A 20162-nucleotide genomic window follows, 5' to 3' on the forward strand; every position below is an offset into this window, starting at 1 on the left:
CGCCGAGTTTTGAAATTTTACGTTGTTTGCGTAAGTCGTTCGCGAATACGGCTGGACGTAATTTACATTCACGTTGAAACCAATGACGTCCTTGCGACGTCATTTAGAGCACACTGGGATATGTACACGGATGGCGCATGTGCCGTTCTTAAAAAACGTCAATCACGTCAGGTCATCACACAATAACATAGAACACACCCCCCCTTCCATATTTGAATTACGCGCCCTTACGCCGCAACACATACGTTACGCCGCCGTAACTAAGGGCGCAAGTACTTTCTGAATAAAGAACTTGCACCCAAAGTTAGAGCGGCGTAACGTATCGGAGATACGTTACGCAGGCCGGACAGATACGCCATTGTATCCGAATCCGGCCCATAGAGCCTAATTGAAGTAGTGTTAGAACCAATCGGCTAATGTTTGCAATTTTGCAATCTCTCATTGTTAAAGGGTTTTGCTTCTGCTTTCAGGGTTATTCATTGTTGAGGAATCCCCTGAAAGCAGCTTGACAGTACTATTGGGTATATTGCTTTTGATTCACACTCAGTGCTATACAGTTAATTTACTAAAGAAATGCTTGTCAGCTGTTCAGAGATACTGCTACTGTTTGTTATTACTTCAAAAAAAATTCACAGTAAAGACATGTAGCGCTACCCCCGAAGGAGCCGCTAATTGTTTTAGGATCAGCGTATTAAGTTACCCTGCAATGTGTCCAGGGGTAATAGCAATGAGCCAAAACAGTGAGCGAATGTCCAGACAGTGAATAAAGGTTTTTCCAATCCTTTATTTCCAGGCCAACACGCCAACATCAACGATAAGTGGGAATAACAGATGAAGAAAGGGGATAACCTTGCGGTATCAGGCCTGGATATTAGTTGAGCAGCCCTTGCTCAATAGAGTACCAAGTTATAACTCGTCTCCACTCTCAGACAGACCCCTCTCACAAGCCTGGCAGCCGAAGCGTCACTTAGGATTTTCTGGGAGGAACAGATCTCTCTCACAGACCTGGCTCTAGGGCCTCTGCCACAGGCCAATTACTTTAGGTGAGCTAAATGGATGAACAGAGCGAATCCTCCCAGTGGATTTTCAGCATAGGTCACCGGGTGACAGCAAAGCGTACCTGTCAGCATTCCGGTCACTAGATCCCCGAATCGGACGGCACCCGGCCTGGAATCCTCTCAATAGAACCGGGAACCCAGCAGATTTCTGGAGTCCCATTTTACCTCCGGATGAGGGTTTGTGTAGCCTGCAATTTTGGCCAGGTGGGCCGCGCTGGCGGGGTCCATGGATGCGCGCACCCCAAAGGTGGATGCCGCACCTGGAACCAGGACCCCGCAACGATTTTAGAACAAATGACACCTGTCACAGATATACCCTTCCCCAGCATGCCTTGCAAGGGAAAAAAACTCCTCTAATTGGCTGCTGAGGAAAACTCACTCTGCCAGAACCCCACTGGTGCCAACTGCTGGCCAGGGATGGCAACGCATCCCTTGAACACAGACTGACCCAGTGGACCTTTCTGGAATGACAGAAGTCACAATTTAAATAAATTGTGAATGGGAGCAAAGTAACTCTCCCATTCCCCACTAACTTTAGCGTAGTGCCCATACTGAAAGTAAGGGGGCGCTACAGACAAATTCTGTGTTTTATTATATTGTGTGCCTTTCATTGGTGTTGCCACACTAATATTCTTACTAGGTGTGCCAGAGGGGCTGGGACTATCCTTGGGATTGAGAGACAGAGTGCAGAACCAAAAACACTCAAGCGGCTCCTCCGGGGGTAACGCTACATATAACTAGCATTTGCAGTAAGGTTCACATGGAAGGACAACGCATATCACAAACAAACAAATTTCCCAGCACACTTACCAGCTAGCCTGCAAACAAACCAAACTGACCCTGTCTAACAATTTTAGACACATTGCACAAAAATATATGTGGAAGCCGAAGTGCCCACACCAAGGCTCCTCTGTGAACTGCGGTCCTAAATCTATCATTTTTGGAGACTCTCATAACTATAGAATTAGGACCACAGTATACAGCAGGAGCCTTCACGTAAGCACTGCAGATTCCATATGTAGCAGGTACTTCTTCAGACTGATCGAATCTATGATGGGAGAACTGTCTGCTGCAGCAGTGTGGGCTTTTTCACCCCCCCCCCCCTCTTTTTCTCTCTTCACACAGACATTCAGAACTGCTTGTTTGTAAACTTCCTATTGGAGTTTGTCTGTAAACTCCCTATTAGAAGAGCCGGAGCCAATCATGAGACAGCAGCAAAGGACTGTGGGGAAGGAGAAAAAAACCCAGAGGAACTAGGCCAGAGCCTCTTTTTTGCCTGCACCCCATCAGGAGAGCATCTGAATTCTATGTGTGTGTGGAATCACGGCCTACCAAGGGACACACAGCCTGCAACTCCAGCCCACAGGAACAGATTATTCATGCAGCTCCAGCCCAGAGGAACAGACTGTCCATGCTAAAGAAGGACACCCTGCAACAGCTCAAGGACTGAATGTCACTGCGACACACCTGCATCTAAGATCAATCGATCGCTCAGGGGAGGACCGCTGTCTGTGTACAGGATTTGGTGAGGGGGCTTTGCCCAGGAACCTTTAATGCTTGTCATAGAATACCACATCCAAATATTGTCCACAAAGCTCCTACATTCCCGGTGAACATAATAAAACGCAAAGCTTTGCCTCAAGGACATTACCGCAGTTGCTCTTAAAGGGGACACACCACGGGTATTGATATTTTTTCACTGGGTGTGTACTAGAGGTATTGTGGGCCGGCCTGGGGTTCCCCTTTAGCCACAGCATCCCACACACACCAAAAGTTATTGGGGAGTCTATTTAATCTCTACATACGGTTACCTATTGCTTTTGTTGTTTGCATTGTGTTCCTAACTGTTTTCTTTAAACTGTTTCAACCAAGTCCTGGGTACTTACACAGGTCCTGGCTGACTAATGTTTACCTGAATTTTACTTTTCTTCAAGCAAACTACAAGAAGAACTGTGTTGTGTATTTCTGCAGAGTTATTCCATTAATCACATTGCTAGGTGTGCCAGAGGGGCTGGGACAGTTCATTGGGGTTGAAAGGCAGAGTAACGGACTGAACAAACAAAAGCAGCTCCCTCTGGGATTTGCTACACATAACTTTGCAAGTGTGTGCAACAAAACCGATGAATTGTTACACAGGGTCAATTTGGTTTGTTTTCAGGCTAGCTGGAAAGCGTGTTGTGAAATTTGGTTTCAATATTATTTTATTAAGGTTTTCAAGCATATGAAACAAAAATGTACAATATATTTTTTATATATTGTGAAATTTGTTTGTTGCTGCTGAGTCACACAGAATCACATGACAAGGGAGATTATTTTCAATGGTGCCCACTCACAATGCGACTTTGTGGTGCGATTTTGAAAAAGGTTCCTGTGCTACTTTGGTGCAGTTTCAGTGCAGTTTGGCTCTATAGAATAAGCCAAGCACATCCAAAGTTGCACTACATAAATCGCAATGAAAATCGCATCAAAAGCTCAAGTGTGAACCGAACCTTATGGCCAGTACACAAGATCAGATAATCGTACAAAAAAATACCACTTTAGAAGCAAATGTGCAATTATCTGATCGTTAGTACACAGCTTTTGAGAGTCGATCACAACAGTTCATCCGATATTATCCGGTAGGAAAAGCACAAAAATGTTTCCCGTATGATACCAGATCGTATGACTTTCGTTTAATGAGTACAGTTGACGTTCGAAAACACAATACAAACACACTACAACACATGACATCACTTCCGAATTTTTATTCTGTCGAAATCTCGTAAATTTAGTAAACTCTTAAAGGAGAAGTGCGGCCAAAGCTTGTTTGGTTGTACTTCTCCTATAGATCACAGGATTGCAGTTAGTTCTGCACTTCTGTGACCTGTTTTCAGCAGACAGCGGGCTGAAATTCGCTCTCTGCTGATGTCACAGAAATCAGTCCAGGCTGCACGTCATCACCACCATGGAGTCAGGATCCACCCACATGCCTAGAACGTCACCTGGCTCAGCCTCTTAACGAGTGGCTGAGAGCCTATGTTGGCCGCTCCCCGCCCCTCCACAGCCCAGTGCTCCAATGAGCGTGGAAGGGGCAGAGCAGAGAGCCGCTGATTGACAGTCAGCAGCGCTCTGTTCACAGAGCTGTGAGAACCGAGTGATCGGCTGTGCTCGATCGCTCGGTTTTCAGTGTAGAGGCATCGGGAGACAGATGCAGCATCCACCTAGGTAAGTATGAATCTAAAAAATACCCATTCTTGTAATTTTCAATATGAGATAAGCATGTAAAAAAAAAGTATGATCATTCCTCGAAAATCTCATTGGGGCAGATTCACGTACCTCGGCGCATCTTTCCGCCGGGCGCAGTGTATCTAAGATACACTACGCCGCTGTAACTTTTTTTTCAAATCCTCAAAGAATTTGCGGCATAAGTTACGGCGGCGTAGTGTATCTTTGGCGGCGTAAGGGCGCGCAATTCAATTAGATGTGATGGGGGCGTGTTTTATGTAAATACGTTGTGACCCGACGTAAACAACGTTTTTTTTTAACGGCGCATGCGCCGTCCGTGGGGGTATCCCAGTGCGCATGCTCGAAATTAAACCGGAACAAGCCAATGCTTACGACATTGACGTCATTCTACGCAAATCCCTATTCGCGAACGACTTACGCAAACGACGTTAAGAATTCAAAATGCGAGGCGGGAATGATGGCCATACTTAACATTGAGTACGCCACCATATAGGAGGGGTAACTATACCCTGGAAAAAGCCGAAGGCAAAGAGGTAAAAAAATGCGGCGGCCAGGCGTACGTTCGTGGATCGCCGTAACTAGCTAATTTGCATACTCGATGCGGAATTTGACGGAAACGCCACCTAGCAGTCGCCAAAAAAATGCACCTAAGATCCGACGACGTACTAAGACGTACGCCTGTCGGATCTAGCCGAGATGCCGTCGTATCTTGTTTTGTGGATACGGGAATGCGGATGCAGGAACTTTGAAATTACGCAGCGTATCAATAGATACGCCGGCGTAATTTCTTTGTGGATCTGCTCCATTGTGTGTACCAGGCATTAGGCAGGCCATACATTGTGCAATTTTTCTTTCCTTCCACCCCTGATTGTACTAATCTCCCATGAACACATTCAGTGTTGATGGGGGAAATCCCTCCCTCTACGCTATTGTATTCTGACAGTGGGAGATTTCCCCACCGCAAGAATACAGTGATCAACGCGGGCAGCTACAGCCGCTGGCAGTGATCGCACGATAAAAATCTGACAGACTGGTTGTATTGAAGTTGACAGAGGGGGAGATTCAGATAGAGATACGACGGCGTATCTCCTGATACGCCGTCGTATCTCTGAGATCCGACGGTCGGATCTATGCGACTGATTCATAAGAATCAGTTACGCATAGATCTCCCTTAGATCCGACAGGTGTAAGTGACTTACACCGTCGGATCTTAGGCTGCAATCTCCCTCCGGCCGCTAGGTGGCGCTTCCATTTGTATACGCGACGATAATGCAAATGAGGAGATCCACCGAATCAGAAACGAACGCCCGCCCGTCGCTTTTTTTTTACGTCGTTTGCGTTCGGCTTTTTCCGGCGTATACTTACCCCTGCTATGTGAGGCGTATCCTATATTAAGTATGGCCGTCGTTCCCGCGCCGAGTTTTGAATTTTTACGTCGTTTGCGTAAGTCGATTCAGAATACGGCCGAACGCAAGTTACGCTCACGCCGAAACCACTGACGTCCTAGCAAAGTCATTTGGAGCAATGCACGCCAGGAAAATTCGTGGATGGCGCATGTGCATTTAAATCGGCGCGGGGACGCGCCTGATTTAAATACTACACTCCCCCTAGCCGCGGAATTTGAATTCCGCCGGGGGATTTACGATCCGCCGGCGCAAGTTTTGAGGTAAGTGCTTTCTGAATACTACACTAGCCTCTCAAAATTGCGCCGGCGGATCGTAAATCAGATAGATTACGCGGATCTAAAGATCCGCTAATCTATCTGAATCTACCCCAGAGAGATGAACTTTAGTACAACCAGCCAGCCCGTTGATGGATTGAAATTCGTCCAGTTCAGCAAGAATTTTAAGCCGTCTATGGATACGTTTTTTTAAAGGTAATACAGTAGGGGGGGGGGTGAATGTCACACAATACAGACGCATTTGGCGTTTGAAATAAACGAGTGCCCTGTGCTTTGGATGAGGACATTGGGAAGACCACACACCATCCAATAAATATTATCTAAATAGATTTTTCCAAGGGTATGGTAATGTCCCTCTGCGAGCCGCCAGCAGCAATCAAGGATTATGTTTTCTATGTGAAGGTGAACCGTGTTTGCCAATATTTCTGGGACTTTACAGAAGCTTTCAGCTCAGTTTTCCTGTGCTATCCAACTGCAATTAGCTTGTGAAAGGAAGGAGGAGATAAGAGTGTGTTGGAAGCAGCAAAGCACGGTATAGTGCAGCAGTGGGGGCTGGTGGCTAAGCTCCTCTAGCCCAAGGACAAGCAGAGTGCTGCAGCTCTGCAAGCAAGTGCAGTGTTTGTCCCAAAGCACTCAGCAGAAAAAGCACCACAGGTCAACGCACATCAAATCAGACAACGCTGAAATCTGGTGGATTGCGTCAGGGTGACTCGTCGTCAGCCATCTATATTTTTCTGCTGGGGCTCGAAAAAGTAGCAAGCAGGACAGGGAGGAGAGGACAAGGTGAGTCAATGGGCACAAGCCTTTCCAGCTATAGGATATGGGTAGAGTAGGGTTGCCACCTCCTCCCTTTTAAAACCAAACGCGTATTAATTACACAGGTTCTGTGGCTGATTAAGGTGGTAATTAAACTCACTTGGTGCCTTATCTGCATTAAATTCGCTTCAGAATCTGTGTCATTTAGATGTGTTTGGGTTTAAAGGGATAAGGTGACAACCCCTGTGTACTGATAAGCTAGGTGTCACCTAGGAGCATATCCGGGTGTCCTTCTGCATGGTCAGTGCAGCTATGGTCATCTACATCTGTGTCAGTTCCCACCCTCGGCACAGGTCACTTCCTAAGCACTACAGTGGTGAAAATTCACTTCGCAAAGAATACCCAATTATGTGCGTTTTTCAAAAACAAGATGTTTGCATATGGTTGGATGATTCAGTTCAGCGTAGCTTCACCTTATTCGCTAGGTTAAGGAAAAATTCCCTTTGCGAAGAGAAATTTCTCTTTGCAAGGTCAACATGCTTTATTTCTTTAGTAATTTTCATCCATTATTCAGACGCCCCCCTGCTGTCCTGGGCTGTGCGCGGTGGGGACCTGCGACGTCAGTGCGTGCCTGTCGCTTCTCACAGCCCTTCATCCCTTCTCCAGGCAGGAGATCCGTTAGATACAGCAAAGACATCCTCTTTCTTTATAAAAAGATTTAAAACTTCTTCTATAAAAGCTTCCGTACAGATACGCATCACATTCATCAGCCTGACATGTTTCCTCCATAGACTTTTTCAAAGGCTGTCATGTGACTTGCTCTCCTTCATTTAAAAACCCTTTCACGTGCCCCTCCCTTCTCCGTAGAATTAACCCTGTCTATAATCCTAGTAGTATGGTGATTGTAGCCATATTTGTGCACTACTGTATGCTGTGTTTCTCAATTCCAGTCCTCAAGGCGCCCCAACAGGTCATGTTTTCAGGATTTCCCTCAGATGAGACGGCTGTGGTAATTACTAAGGGAGTGAAACTGGTCAAATCACCTGTGCAAAATAATGGAAAGCCCGAAAACATGACCTGTTGGGGCGCCTTGAGGACTGGAGTTGAGAAACATTGCTGTAGAGCACTGTCTGTGATAGTTGCACAAACAGTTAAGCTGGATACACACTATACAACTCTTGTCGTTTGATTTCCTTTAGATTTACCTGACTGCATACAAATTGCAACTTTTAAGGTTTGACCTTATATTATATGGTTTTGGTAAATCTAAAGGAAAAAAATCTAAAGACAATTGTATAGTGTGTATGCCCCTTAACTGCTTGCCGACCAGCGCACGACTATATACGTCAACAGCATGGCATGGACAGGCAGAAGGACGTATATATACGTCCCCTTTAAGATCGCAGCATTGTGGACTTGCGCTTGCCACGAGCTACGTGAGCCCGACCGCGGGTACCGCGGACTCGATCAATGCGGGTATACCCCTGATCGTCTCACGGTGAGGAAGAACAAGGAGATGCTAATGTAAACAAGCATCTCCCCACTCTGCCTAGTGACAATGACAGTGATCACAGCTTCCTGTAAACGTAAGCGGTCATCACTGTCATGTCACACATAGCCCATCCCCCCTACAGTAAGAATCGCTCCCTATGACACACTTAACCCCTACAGCGCCACCTAGTGGTTAACCCTTTCACCGTCATTTTCACAGTTATCAGTGCATTTTATAGCACTGATCGCTGTAAAAATGACAATGGTCCCAAAAATGTGTCAAAAGTGTCTGATGTGTCCGTCATAATGTCGCAGTCACGATAAAAAACCGCAGATCGCCGCCATTAATAGTAAAAAAAAAAACAAATAATAATAAAAATGCCATAAAACTATCCCCTATTTTTTAGACGCTATAACTTTTGCGCAAACCGATCAATAAACGATTATTGCAATTTTTTTACCAAAAATATGTAGAAGAATACGCATAGGCCTAAACTGAGGGAAAAAAATATTTTTTATATATATTTTTGGGGGGATATTTATTATAGCAAAAAGTAAAAAATATAAGAAAAAAATCCAAATTGTTTGATCTATTTTTGTTTATAGCGCAAAAAATTAAAACCGCAGAGGTGATCAAATACCACCAAAAGAAAGCTCTATTTGTGGGAAAAAAAGGATGCCAATTTTGTTTGGGAGCCACGTCGCACGACCGCGCAATTTTCAGTTAAAGCGACGCAGTGCCGAATTGCAAAAAGTGGCATTTAGCAACAAAATGGTCCGGGGCTGAAGTGGTTAAAGTGTAAGTAAACTCCAACCATAAATGTCTCTTATTTGCTCCCTTTTGGTCGGGTAAAGTCACACCAACAACTAGTTTAGACTAGCGTTAGCCCTGTAATGAGGCCATTTGGCAGACGGTAAGGAATGTCACCTCCTCACCCCCTATAAGCCTGCACCGCTGTGCTGCAACCGCATGCATTGCACAGGGTTGTGGCATGGCCCCATTCACTTGAATTGGTTGCGATCATCAGGCATTAACATCTGCCATATTCTTGCCACAGCCACGTAAGTTTAAACCCCAATCCAAAATTTTTATATATTGCAATTTACCAACGATTTTTTTTTCTTATGGCGAGTACACACGACCGTTTTTCATGACGTCGATTTTTTTTTTTTTTTTATGTCATTAAAAAATGATCGTATGTAAGCTCCAAATCATTTTTCTCGACGTAAAAAAAAAAATGGCCATTAAAAATTTAGAACCTGCTCTATTTTTTCACGTTGTGGTTTTTCACGTAGTGAAAAACGGTTGTGTGTGGGCTTTAACGACGTGAAAACACTGCGCATGCTCAGAAGCAAGTTATGAGATGGGAGCGCTCGTTCTGGTAAAACTAGCGTTCGTAATGGAGATAGCACATTCGTCACGCTGTAACAGACTGAAAAGCACGAAGACTGAAAATCGCGAATCGTCTCTCATCAAACTTTTACTAACACGAAATCAGCAAAAGCAGCCTCAAGGGTGGCACAATCCGAATGGTACTTCCCCTTTATAGTGCCGCCGTATGTGTTGTACATCACCACGCTTTTTTCACGACCGTGTGTAGGCAAGGCAAGCTCGACAAGAATCATGTTGAAAAAAACTTTGTGTTTTTCTAGACCATTAAAAATGGTGGTGTGTACGCGGCATAAGGCTTTTGAAACTCTGTTTTCACCCGGTGATCTGGGCAGGAAGTTAATTACAATGTTTCATGTTACAAACTTGGCAGACTGCTCTGATTTTTTCTTTACACACACAGAAGTTTATCCCTTTGATCCAAGAAGGAAGCGCCCAGATATTTTCTTTTGACAGCTGAGAAGTCTCTCCACTTGTTAGGGGGCATTATCAGGAAGGCTGTACGGAGCCCCATGGTTTCTAACAGCAGCCCTGTGTATGGGGCTTTAGGCTGCATTCACACCTGAGCGTCGGTCGTTTGGTCGTTTTTTCGGGCGTATTCATGCTTATTTGCGCGTTTGCATACAGCGTCGTCTGCCGTTTTTGTACTTTTTTATTTTAGCCAATAGGAAACATGATCATCTTTTCATCACTTGTTGCTATGTTGGTAGATTTTTTTAATCTTCTGCCTGGGTAAAAAAAGTTCTATTGATTAAAGCGACGAAACGCCCGTAGCAAACGCTCGTTGTCGCGCTAGTCGCTTGAATCGAGCGTTTCCATTACTTTCTATGGGAAATGGAAACGCTCAAAAACGACCAAACCGCCCGATACGTGCGACAAAAAAGGGTCCGGAACTTGTTTGAGATTCAGTCGTTCGGCGTCAGGCGTATTGGCGTGGAGATGTGAACCATCTCCATTGGGAATAATGTATTTCTTCCCCTCTGGCGTTTTTGAGCGTCGTGCTTCAGGCGAAAAAAACGCTCAGGTGTGAATGCAGCCTTAGAGATGAGCATTTAAACCTTGCAGCATGGGGGTGGGGCAGTGGTGTTTTTCTCTTGTGCCCAAAGTTGGGATTTAAAAATGTGCTGAGAAACGGATTGTGTTTATTCCGGTTTGTAATAACAGTAGTTCTTCTTACATAACACTTCCCACATGAGCATTCCACACACACTGCATTGTACATGTGATGAATTGTTTCATTTCTGTTTCCTCATCCCCTTTTGAACTGCAATGATCTGCTTTCCCTTGTCTTTACATTGACTTTGCAGGACCTGAGAGTACACAGAGGAACAGCCCAGGAGCTGACAGAGGAGGAGTTTTATCAGGCTCTGTATACTGACACTGGGTGTGCAATCTACTACTGTTTGCTAAGCTCACTTGCTTTGAGCAGAAGACCTAACCAGCATGACTTGTGAGAACTAACAGCGTGAGGGGACTTCATACAGACTGTACACCTGTGTCCCCAGAGCACAGCTGGATGTCCCATTCTGCCCCCAGCCATCTATCTCCGCTCTTACTGCACGGTGATGATCAGTAAGGTCAAAGCGGCTGTATCAGGGCTGGTGGGGTCGCTGTCCAACAAGCACAGTGCTCTGCCCAGCCCCTGTACCCCTGAGAAGGAGCCCCCCGTCGCCGCCGCCGCTGTAGCAAAACCTCAGCCCCCCTGCAGACCCCCATTCTTGAAGTTGTCTTCGGAGGAGTTCCACAAATTGGGCGACCACAATAGCAGGATTGTTCTGACTCTAAAATCCAATGAAGAGCTGTACTGGAGCACTGGCTACGCTGAGTAAGTACACCATCAATATAGTATTTGATTTGCTTGTGTTTCTCAGTATTATAATAGTATGTGGTGATGATGATGATGATGGTTGGAAGCTAAACCAGCCAAACATCAATCCATGTATGGACAGGTTGGTTGTCCTGAGGTCGATCCAACAATCGACTTCGGTACAACCAGCCTGTCAGGTTTATATAACTCAATCACCACCGGCAGCTATAGCCGCCAGCAGTGATCACTTTATTCTGCAGGTGGGGAAGGAATAGCGCTGTGGGAGGGATTCCCTCATCAACACTGACTGTGTTGATTGGGGAATCGAGCAATTTTCTTTCTTTCAACCCGTGGTTTCAGGAAAGAAAATTGCATAATGTATAGCCTGCCTTAGTCATGTCCAAATCGTGACAATTCAGTGGGTCAGCTCTCTCCACATTTTTCCATCTTTTACTTCTTCTTTTAGTTGTTTCATGAAATGGTTGGCGTAAGGCTGGCCATAGATGGAGCAATTTTTCTTCTTTCCTGCAACCTGTGGAATTGCTCAATTCCAACATCAACACAGCCATTCACAGTGTTCTCCTGACGGGGAAGCTGCTAGCAATAATTACACGTAATATCCAACAGGCTGGTTGTACCCAAGTTCAATCGATTTGGGTATTCAGCCGCCTGTCCATACAGGGTTCCTACTAAACCGGTCTGTGGCCAGCTAAAAGTGATATTAAAGGTTCGGCTTTAAAAAAAAAAAAAAAATGTTTTATACTTACCTGCTCTGTGTAATGGTTTTGCACAGAGCCATCCCAATCCTCCTCTTCTAGGGTCCCCCGCCGGCGCTCCTGGCTCCTCCCCCTTGACCAGTGCCCCCAATAGCAAGCCACTTGAAATGGGGGGGCACTGGTGCATGCCCGCTCTTGAGCCCTGCTCTCTGCGTCCATAAGGCACATAGAGCCGCAGCTTGGCACCGTCCCTCTCTCTCTCTCTCTCCTCATTGGCTCACTGGCTGTGGTTGACAGCAGCTCCAGCCAATGAAGAGAGGGAGTCCCGGAACAGCTGAGGCTCTCGTGCACATCGCTGGATCAAGAGGGGGCTCAGGTGAGTTTTAGGCGGGCTGTGGGGGAAGCAGCACACAGAAGTTTTTTTTACCTTCATGCCTTACAGCTACTTTAAGCTTTACCAATACTATACTATGTACTCCCCTTTCCCAAAAACCCACTGATTGCTCTGTACACCCACCAATTATTGTTGGTACATCTTGAAATCGGTACAATTAAATGGAATTTGTACTCCAGGAAATATGCAGGCTGACATGACTGATTTCTCCCTTTGAAAATGTTAGTTGCCTGGCTGTCATGAACTAGTACTTTTAGTATTTTCTGTGTCAGAATGATGCAGATCCGAAATGTTGACTTCGCTCTGAGTTTCAAACATGCATACAGTACTTTTGCCTGTTCAGAGACCAGAGGCAGCCAGGGTGATAAGAGTATGAAGAAGTCAGTCATAACTGCCTCACTACTTTTGTTAGCACAAGTAAAGCTGAATTCTGGGAAAACGAAAAGTCTTCCCTTGCAATGGGGTTGTGTCTGCACTGCAAGGGTTAACTGCTTGTTTATGTTTAGGGGACCAGGTACAGCAGTTTTACTTACCTGCTTCACCTCTCCTACAGACTCCTCAGTTTTGCAGCCTCTTGGACCCTGCACTCTGGCGATTTAGGGTCCTCTGATGTCACTAAGACCAATGCAGGTACCATAGTCCTGCATTGGAAGTGAGATTACCATTGGACAACCCATTGCTGGAGCATAGGGGAGCATTGTTTGCTGGGGGAGGGGAGGGTCTAGCAATTAAAAGGTGTTCCTACCACCCCCTAGACCATTGGTCCCCAAACTTTCTAAACAAAGGGCCAGTTTAATGTTCCTCAGACTTAAGGGGGCCAGACTATAGTCATTGGGAGAGGAAAAGGTCCTGATATCAGTGGGAATAAACAATGCCCCATCTTTGGTGTCAGTGGGAGGAATTGGGCCTCATTGTTGATGGCATTAGGAGGAATTGTGCCGTATTATTGGTGTCAGTGGATGAAAATGGTGCCCCAAGGGCTGGATAAATGCAGGGAAAGGGCCGCAGTTTGGAGACCACTGCCCTAGACTAAAGAAGTGGTTAACCCTTGCAGTGCCAGGGCAGCCACACTGCAAGGGAAGACATTTAAACTCCATTTGCACAAGTGGCTACACACACTGCAACTTCAAGAAAGAACCTGCAGATTCCTTCAGCTGAAACTTACAGATGTGTGCGAATAGCTGCGCACAAAGTGCACCCAGCCAAGATCATTGCAGGTAATCGCTGGCTGTGCAGCCTTTCAATTCCAGTTGGAGAAATCCACTGGAAATTGCCCCGTGTGTGCGGATAGAGCTATAGTTTTCCCAGAGTTCAGCTTTAAATAATACTAGTGTGCACTTACTGTAGCTGGCTGTTGTTCCAAAACCATCATCAGTTTTAAAGCACGCAAATACCTTATAACTTCTCGTTTTCTAAATTTCTAAATTGTTAGGAAGCAGAAGTACCCACTAAACCTATCCAAAGTAATCCCTGTGCACCCGTAAGGCCTCATGCACACTGGACATTTTTAATGCTGCTTCTAGGGGCATCTGGCTTTTTTTTGTCTCTAAAAGTCTTTGTATGTTGGCCTATGTAACCATGCACACAGGGCAGTTATCAAAAATTGTGGGGCCCCTTACACAGTTTTAGGCCTGGCCCCCCCCAGCCCTGACCACCAACATTCTCCAGGGCAGGCACACTGGCCATCCCAACGAATCCACCCTCTGACCATCCCACCAAGTTCTTTACCAACTTTAATTCAACACTCGTACAACTTCATAAATCCTCTATCCCATGTCCTCCTCCAGTCCCATCTCCTCCTCCTCCAGTCCCATCTCCTCCTCCTCTAGTGCCATCTCTTCCTCCTCCAGTCTCATTTCCTCCTCTACTCCCATCTCTTGCATCCCACATCCTCCTCCAACTTCAGTTCCAACTCCTCCATCCCATGCCCTCCACCTCATATAGTCCCATCTCCTCCATACCATGTCCTCCTCCATCTTATGTCCTCCATACCATGTCTTCCTCCAGTCCCGTCCCATCTTCTCCCTCCCATATCCTCCCCTTCCAGTTTTAACTAATGCTGCGTACACACGATCATTTTTTGGCATGAAAAAAACGTTGTTTTTAAAAAATGTTGTTTAAAATGATCGTGTGTGGGCTTCACATCATTTTTCAGGTTCTGAAAAACGAGCAAAAAAAAAATTCGAACATGCTGCATTTTTTAACGTCGTTTTAAACAATGACGTTTTTCGGGTTGTAAAAAATTATCATTTGTGGGCTAAAACGATGTTAAAAACCTGCGCATGCTCAGAAGCAAGTTATGAGACGGGAGCGCTCGTTCTGGTAAAAGTAGCGTTTATCATTGAGTAATAAAATTCATCACGCTGTAACAGACAGAAAAGCGCGAATCGTCTTTTACCAACACAGAATCAGCTAAAGCAGCCCAAAGGCGAAAGGAACTTCCCCTTTATAGTGCCGTCGTACCCGTTGTACGTCACCGCGCTTTGCTAGATCATTTTTTAAAAACGATGGTGTGTAGGCAACATCGTTTTAAAGATGAAGTTGGGAAAACATCGTTTTTTCAACATGCTGAAAAACTAAGTTTTTTTTCATGCTGAAAAATGATCGTGTGTACACGGCATAAGGCCCCTTCCACACAAGGCGGATCCGTTTCAGTGGAGTCCGCCAGCTCAGCGGGAGACCTCTCCGTTGATCTCCACTGAGTCGGCAGATGACAGGTCCGTCTCTGCTCAATGAGCGGGGAGCGCCGCTGATTCCAATGGAGAGATCGGACGTAAACAGACAGCATGTCAGTTTTTCATTAGATCTCATCCGATCTGCCAGGACGGATGGCGAACGTATCGCCATACATCAGATTTTAGCAGGTCGGATGTCAGCGCACATGGTCAGCGATGACATCCGTTGCTCCATGGAGTATCTATTCAGGTCCACCTAAAAAACTGACAGGCGGACGCCGTGTGAAAGGGGCCATACACTATACGTGTTCTATTCTTTACTATGTAGCTGTGTGCTGAAAAAAACATCTCAGAGCACCGTATACATTGATATTCTGAATGAGTTTTCTCCTGTACTGATAACGGTGATCTGCATAATGTGCAGTACATCATGTTACATTTGTAAGACTCAGACAGATCTAACTAAACTATAATCTGGGCTTGTCAAATGGAAAGGTAAGTGCAGCATAACAGTACTTGTTTGCAATACATTTGCAGTAAATCAGTAACCTTTTCTTTAAATATTTATTAATAGTAATGAAAATGTAAAAGTTTTGCGAATACAAATATTTGCACACAAGGGATTCAATAAATCTCAGTCATTCTGCACAAAGGGGATTTATTGAGTATGATTAAGTGTAGGTCTGAAATATTTGCTACGTTAACTATAAAAAGGTAGAATGGCGTTTATTAAATAAGGCTGCGTAATTTTAATGTTGTGCGCATGCGGCTCAATGTCTTTGTCAGCTTGCAGTCTTTAGTCAGATATAAGCAGGGAGAGTGCCAATGGATTCCTGGATATCAGAAGATCAATTTTGGTAGGGGTCAACCATGATAAGCACGTCCTGGATTTTATGCTGAATGCTTGAGGGAAAAACAAGAACAGGAGTTTAAAATAAAAACTTTAAAAAATCGATTTGTTAAAGAATAGCTATAATTAAATCCTGTACCAATCTTGTGCTCTTGGGTAGATTGGATTTCCTGTTTTAAGAAAACCCATACAGATGACAGATTTACAAAATGTATGCCTGGGCTTGGAAACGGGCATATTAACCACTTGTGCTGCCGGAGGTTTTACACCCTTCATGAACAGGCCATTTTTTGCTACTTGGCATTGCGCTATTTTAACTGGTAATTGTGCTGTACCCAAATGAAATTCATATCTTTTTTTTTTTTTTTTTTACAGAAATAGAGTTTACTTTTGGTGAGATTTGATCCCCAATGTGTGTGTTTGTTTTAAATGTTTTTTACATTTTTATTATATAAACAAAAAAAGACTGAAAATGTTGAAAAACAAACAATATTTTTTTAATTTCTGTTACAAGATCTATCCAATAAAGAAATAGAAAACATTTAATCTCTTCATAAATTTAGGCCAAAATGTCTTTTTTAAAACAAAATCCCAATAAGTGCCGGTTCACACAGGGGCAACACGACTTCCAGCGCGACTTTGCGAGACCACTTCAGCGCGACTTGGAGCAACTTACAACGCACCTTTAAGGCCCCGTACACACGGTCGAACCAAACCGATGAGACTGGCCCGTCGGACCGCTTTCATCGGTTCACCTCTGAAGTGGCCTGATGGTCTGATGTGCGTACACACCATCAGTCCAAAATCCGATCGGGTCAGAACTAGAGGTCGACCGATATATCGGCAGGCCGATATATCGGCCGATATTTGGCCGTTTTGGAGAAATCGGCATCGGGCGATTTTTTTTCCAAATTAGGCCGATTTTTTTTTTTTCGGCTCCGGAGCTAGGCCGAGGCCGCGGCCTTTTCTGATGCTGTGACCGCGGCGGCAATCCGTGGATTGCCGCCGCGGTCACAGCATCAGGAAAGGCCGCGGCTTCGGCCTAGCTCCGGAGCCGCGGCCATCTTGGTACACCCTGCGCGGCAGCCAACCAGCGGGCCTGTAACAGCCTAACTGCCGGCCCGCGCTGCATTCTGGGGTTTGTAGGCAGAGGCAGGGCGCGCAGCATGTCAGGGGACGTTTTTTTCCCCAGAGTGGAGGATGTAGGCAGCGGCCGCCGCCGATAGGCTGTTACAGGCCCGCTCTGCCTTCTGGGGATTGTAGGCAGAGGCGGGGCAGCACGTCGGGGCCAGGGACATTAAAAAACTTTCTTGTGCTGGGACTGGGAGATGGAATGGAGCCTGGAGCGCTCCGCTGGTGGCAGTGAATGACATTGGGCTGTACTGGTGGGCACTGATGAGGTAATGCACTGATGACATGGTAATGCACTGATTGGCACTGATGAGCGCTGGTGGGCACTGATGAGGAGATGCACTGATTGGCACTGATGAGCGCTGGTGGGCACTGATGAGGAGATGCACTGGTGGGCACTGATGAGGAGATGCACTGGTGGGCACTGATGAGGAGATGCACTGGTGGGCACTGATGAGGAGATGCACTGGTGGGCACTGATGAGGTGATGCACTGGTGGGCACTGATGAGGTGAAGCGCTGGTGTGCACTGATGAGGTGATGCACAGGTGGGCACTGATGAGGTGATGCGCTGGTGGGCACTGATGAGGTGATGCGCTGGTGGGCACTGATGAGGTCATGCGCTGGTGAGATGCACTGGTGGGCACTGATGAGGTGATGCGCTGGTGAGATGCACTGATGAGGTGATGCACTGGTGAGATGCGCTGGTGAGATGCACTGGTGGGCAATGATGATGTGATGCACTGGTGGGCACTGATGAGGTGATGCACTGGTGGGCACTGATGAGGTGATGCACTGGTGGGCACTGATGGGATGCACTGGTGCATTGGTGGGCACTGATGAGGTGGCACTGGTGGGCACTGATAGACACCAATGAGGTGGCCCTGATGGACACTGATAGGCTGCACTGATGGGCTGCACTGATGTGGCACTGACAGGCTGCACTCCACCCTAAACAATTATCTCCTCTCCACCCTAGGTTTTTGGAGATGAGGGGAAAAAAAATAAAAATATCAGCCGCAAAAATCGGCAACACATATCGGCCATCGGCCGCCCCAATTTCCAAATATCGGCATCGGCCAGAGAAAAACCCATATGGGTCTACCTCTAGTCAGAACGCGGTGACGTCAAACACACGACATGCTGAATAAAACGAAGTTCAATGCTTCCAAGCATGCGTCGACTTGATTCTGAGCATGCGCGGGTTTTGAACCGATGCTTTTCTGTACTAACCATCAGTTTGGTCCGATCGGGCAGCGGTCCATCGGTTCGGTTTTGAAGCATGTTTAGAAATTTTGGACCGAAGGAAACCAGACCGCTAGCCTATACACACGGTCGGTTTGGTCCGATGAAACTGAACTTCGGTTCATTCTCATCTAACCAAACCGACCGTGTGTACGGGGCCTAAGTTGCCTCCAGGTCAGGCGACTTTGGCAGTGGCCAATCAAACCATAATCAGCTCTGTGGGAGGGAGGGGTTTGCCTGAGAAAACTATTTTCTCTTCCTGTATTGTTGTTTCAGTTAAGACAGTGATCCGACTTTGGAGGCAACTTCCATTGAAATCAATGGGTACAAGTCGCCTAGAAGTAGTACAGTAACCTTTTCTGAAGTCGGAGCGACTTCAGTAGTGTGCATTCATTCACTTAGAATTTCTGATGTCGCGCAACTTGGGGCAACACAAGTCGGATCCCAATTCGCACTTAGTGTATGTTATAGCATCTGCAAACTATGATATATTATATATATATATATATAACATACTGGAATTATTATTTTTTTAATACTAGTAATGGCATCGGGTAATCTAAATGGCATTGGGTGGGAGGTAGGCTAACTGACCCTGACATCACCAGTGACACTAATACAGTTATCACTGATAATAGTATACACCGTCACTGTACTAAAGACACTGACTGGGAAGGGGTTAACATCTCGGGGGGGAATCAAGGTGTTAAGTGTGTGCCTAACAAGGGTTAGGGCTCTTTCACACGGGCGGCCCGTTCAGGTCCGCCTGCCAGTTTTTTAGGCGGACCTGAGCGGGCGCTCCGTGCTCCTCTATGGAGCCGCGGATGTCAGCGGCGACATGCCCGCTGACATCCGACCCGCTCCGATCCGCCAAAGTGTGACAGAGGAAAAACCTACTTTTCCATCCGTCTGGCGGATCGGATCGGGTGAACATGGACAGACGGTCCGTGTTCATCCGATCCCCCCCATAGGGGAGAGCGGAGAAAAGACAGGGCGGTCCCTGCACAGTGTGCGGGGACCGCCCTGTCATCCGCCGGCTCAGCGGGGATCAACTGAGCTATCCCCGCTGAGCAAGCAGAGGTTCACGGGGCGGATCATTACTGATCCGCCCCGTGTGAAAGGGGCCTAAATGTGTCTAACGTGTGCTGCTTTTTACTACAAATCTGTTTGTTTCTTCTCCCTGCTTTGCAGGAAGAGGAAACAAAGATCGTTCTCTTTGTACAGAGCACTGTGTGCCGGTTAACACAGAGAGCTGGGCTGTGATTGGACACAGCTGAACGGCAGGTCCCAGCCATGAATCATTGGCTCCTGCTGTATACAGTCACAGCAGGAGTGGACGGGGGGACACAGAAGAAGACCGCAATGTACAAGTACGTAGTTGAGCCTGTATGAGCCACCCGTCCGCAGTACGGTTTAAGTATGTGCTGTTACGGTAATGATAACCTGCTACAATTGCCTTCCCATAAGAGTAAAAGAACATCTGACTTTGTTCAGGCTCGAACACCTATCCCTGACTGCAGGCACCCGTATGTGATCAGCGGAAGCTGCTGTCATTACTTTGTATAGGCTGAGCGCCCAACACTAATAGCATGCACTGGTCATTCCGGCAGCAAAAATCCACTAATTCTTGATGCAAGAATTTAATGGATGCAGTTAAACAGCTGTGTGAAGGAGGCCTGACTCTGGGTAAAATAGTGATTGGCTGAAACAATCGTAGTGCTTATCTAAAAACAAAAGGGATTAT

The 20162-nt window shown here is 46.2% G+C and overlaps 1 protein-coding gene across 1 annotated transcript in view; it reads left to right on the plus strand.

Annotated features, from left to right (window-relative positions):
* The first annotated feature begins 6487 nt into the window (after positions 1-6487).
* Positions 6488-20162, plus strand: part of LOC120927050 (protein phosphatase 1H-like) — an 88547-nt gene continuing 74872 nt past the window's right edge. Inside the window, exons 1-2 of the mRNA XM_040337479.1 lie at positions 6488-6747; positions 10909-11426. Of these exons, the coding sequence (XP_040193413.1) occupies positions 11167-11426 (260 nt within the window). The 5' untranslated portion in view covers positions 6488-6747; positions 10909-11166. The remainder of the gene's footprint in view (positions 6748-10908; positions 11427-20162) is intronic.

The sequence above is a fragment of the Rana temporaria genome, chromosome 2, assembly GCF_905171775.1.
Source record: "Rana temporaria chromosome 2, aRanTem1.1, whole genome shotgun sequence".
NCBI classification, from domain to species: Eukaryota; Metazoa; Chordata; class Amphibia; order Anura; family Ranidae; genus Rana; species Rana temporaria.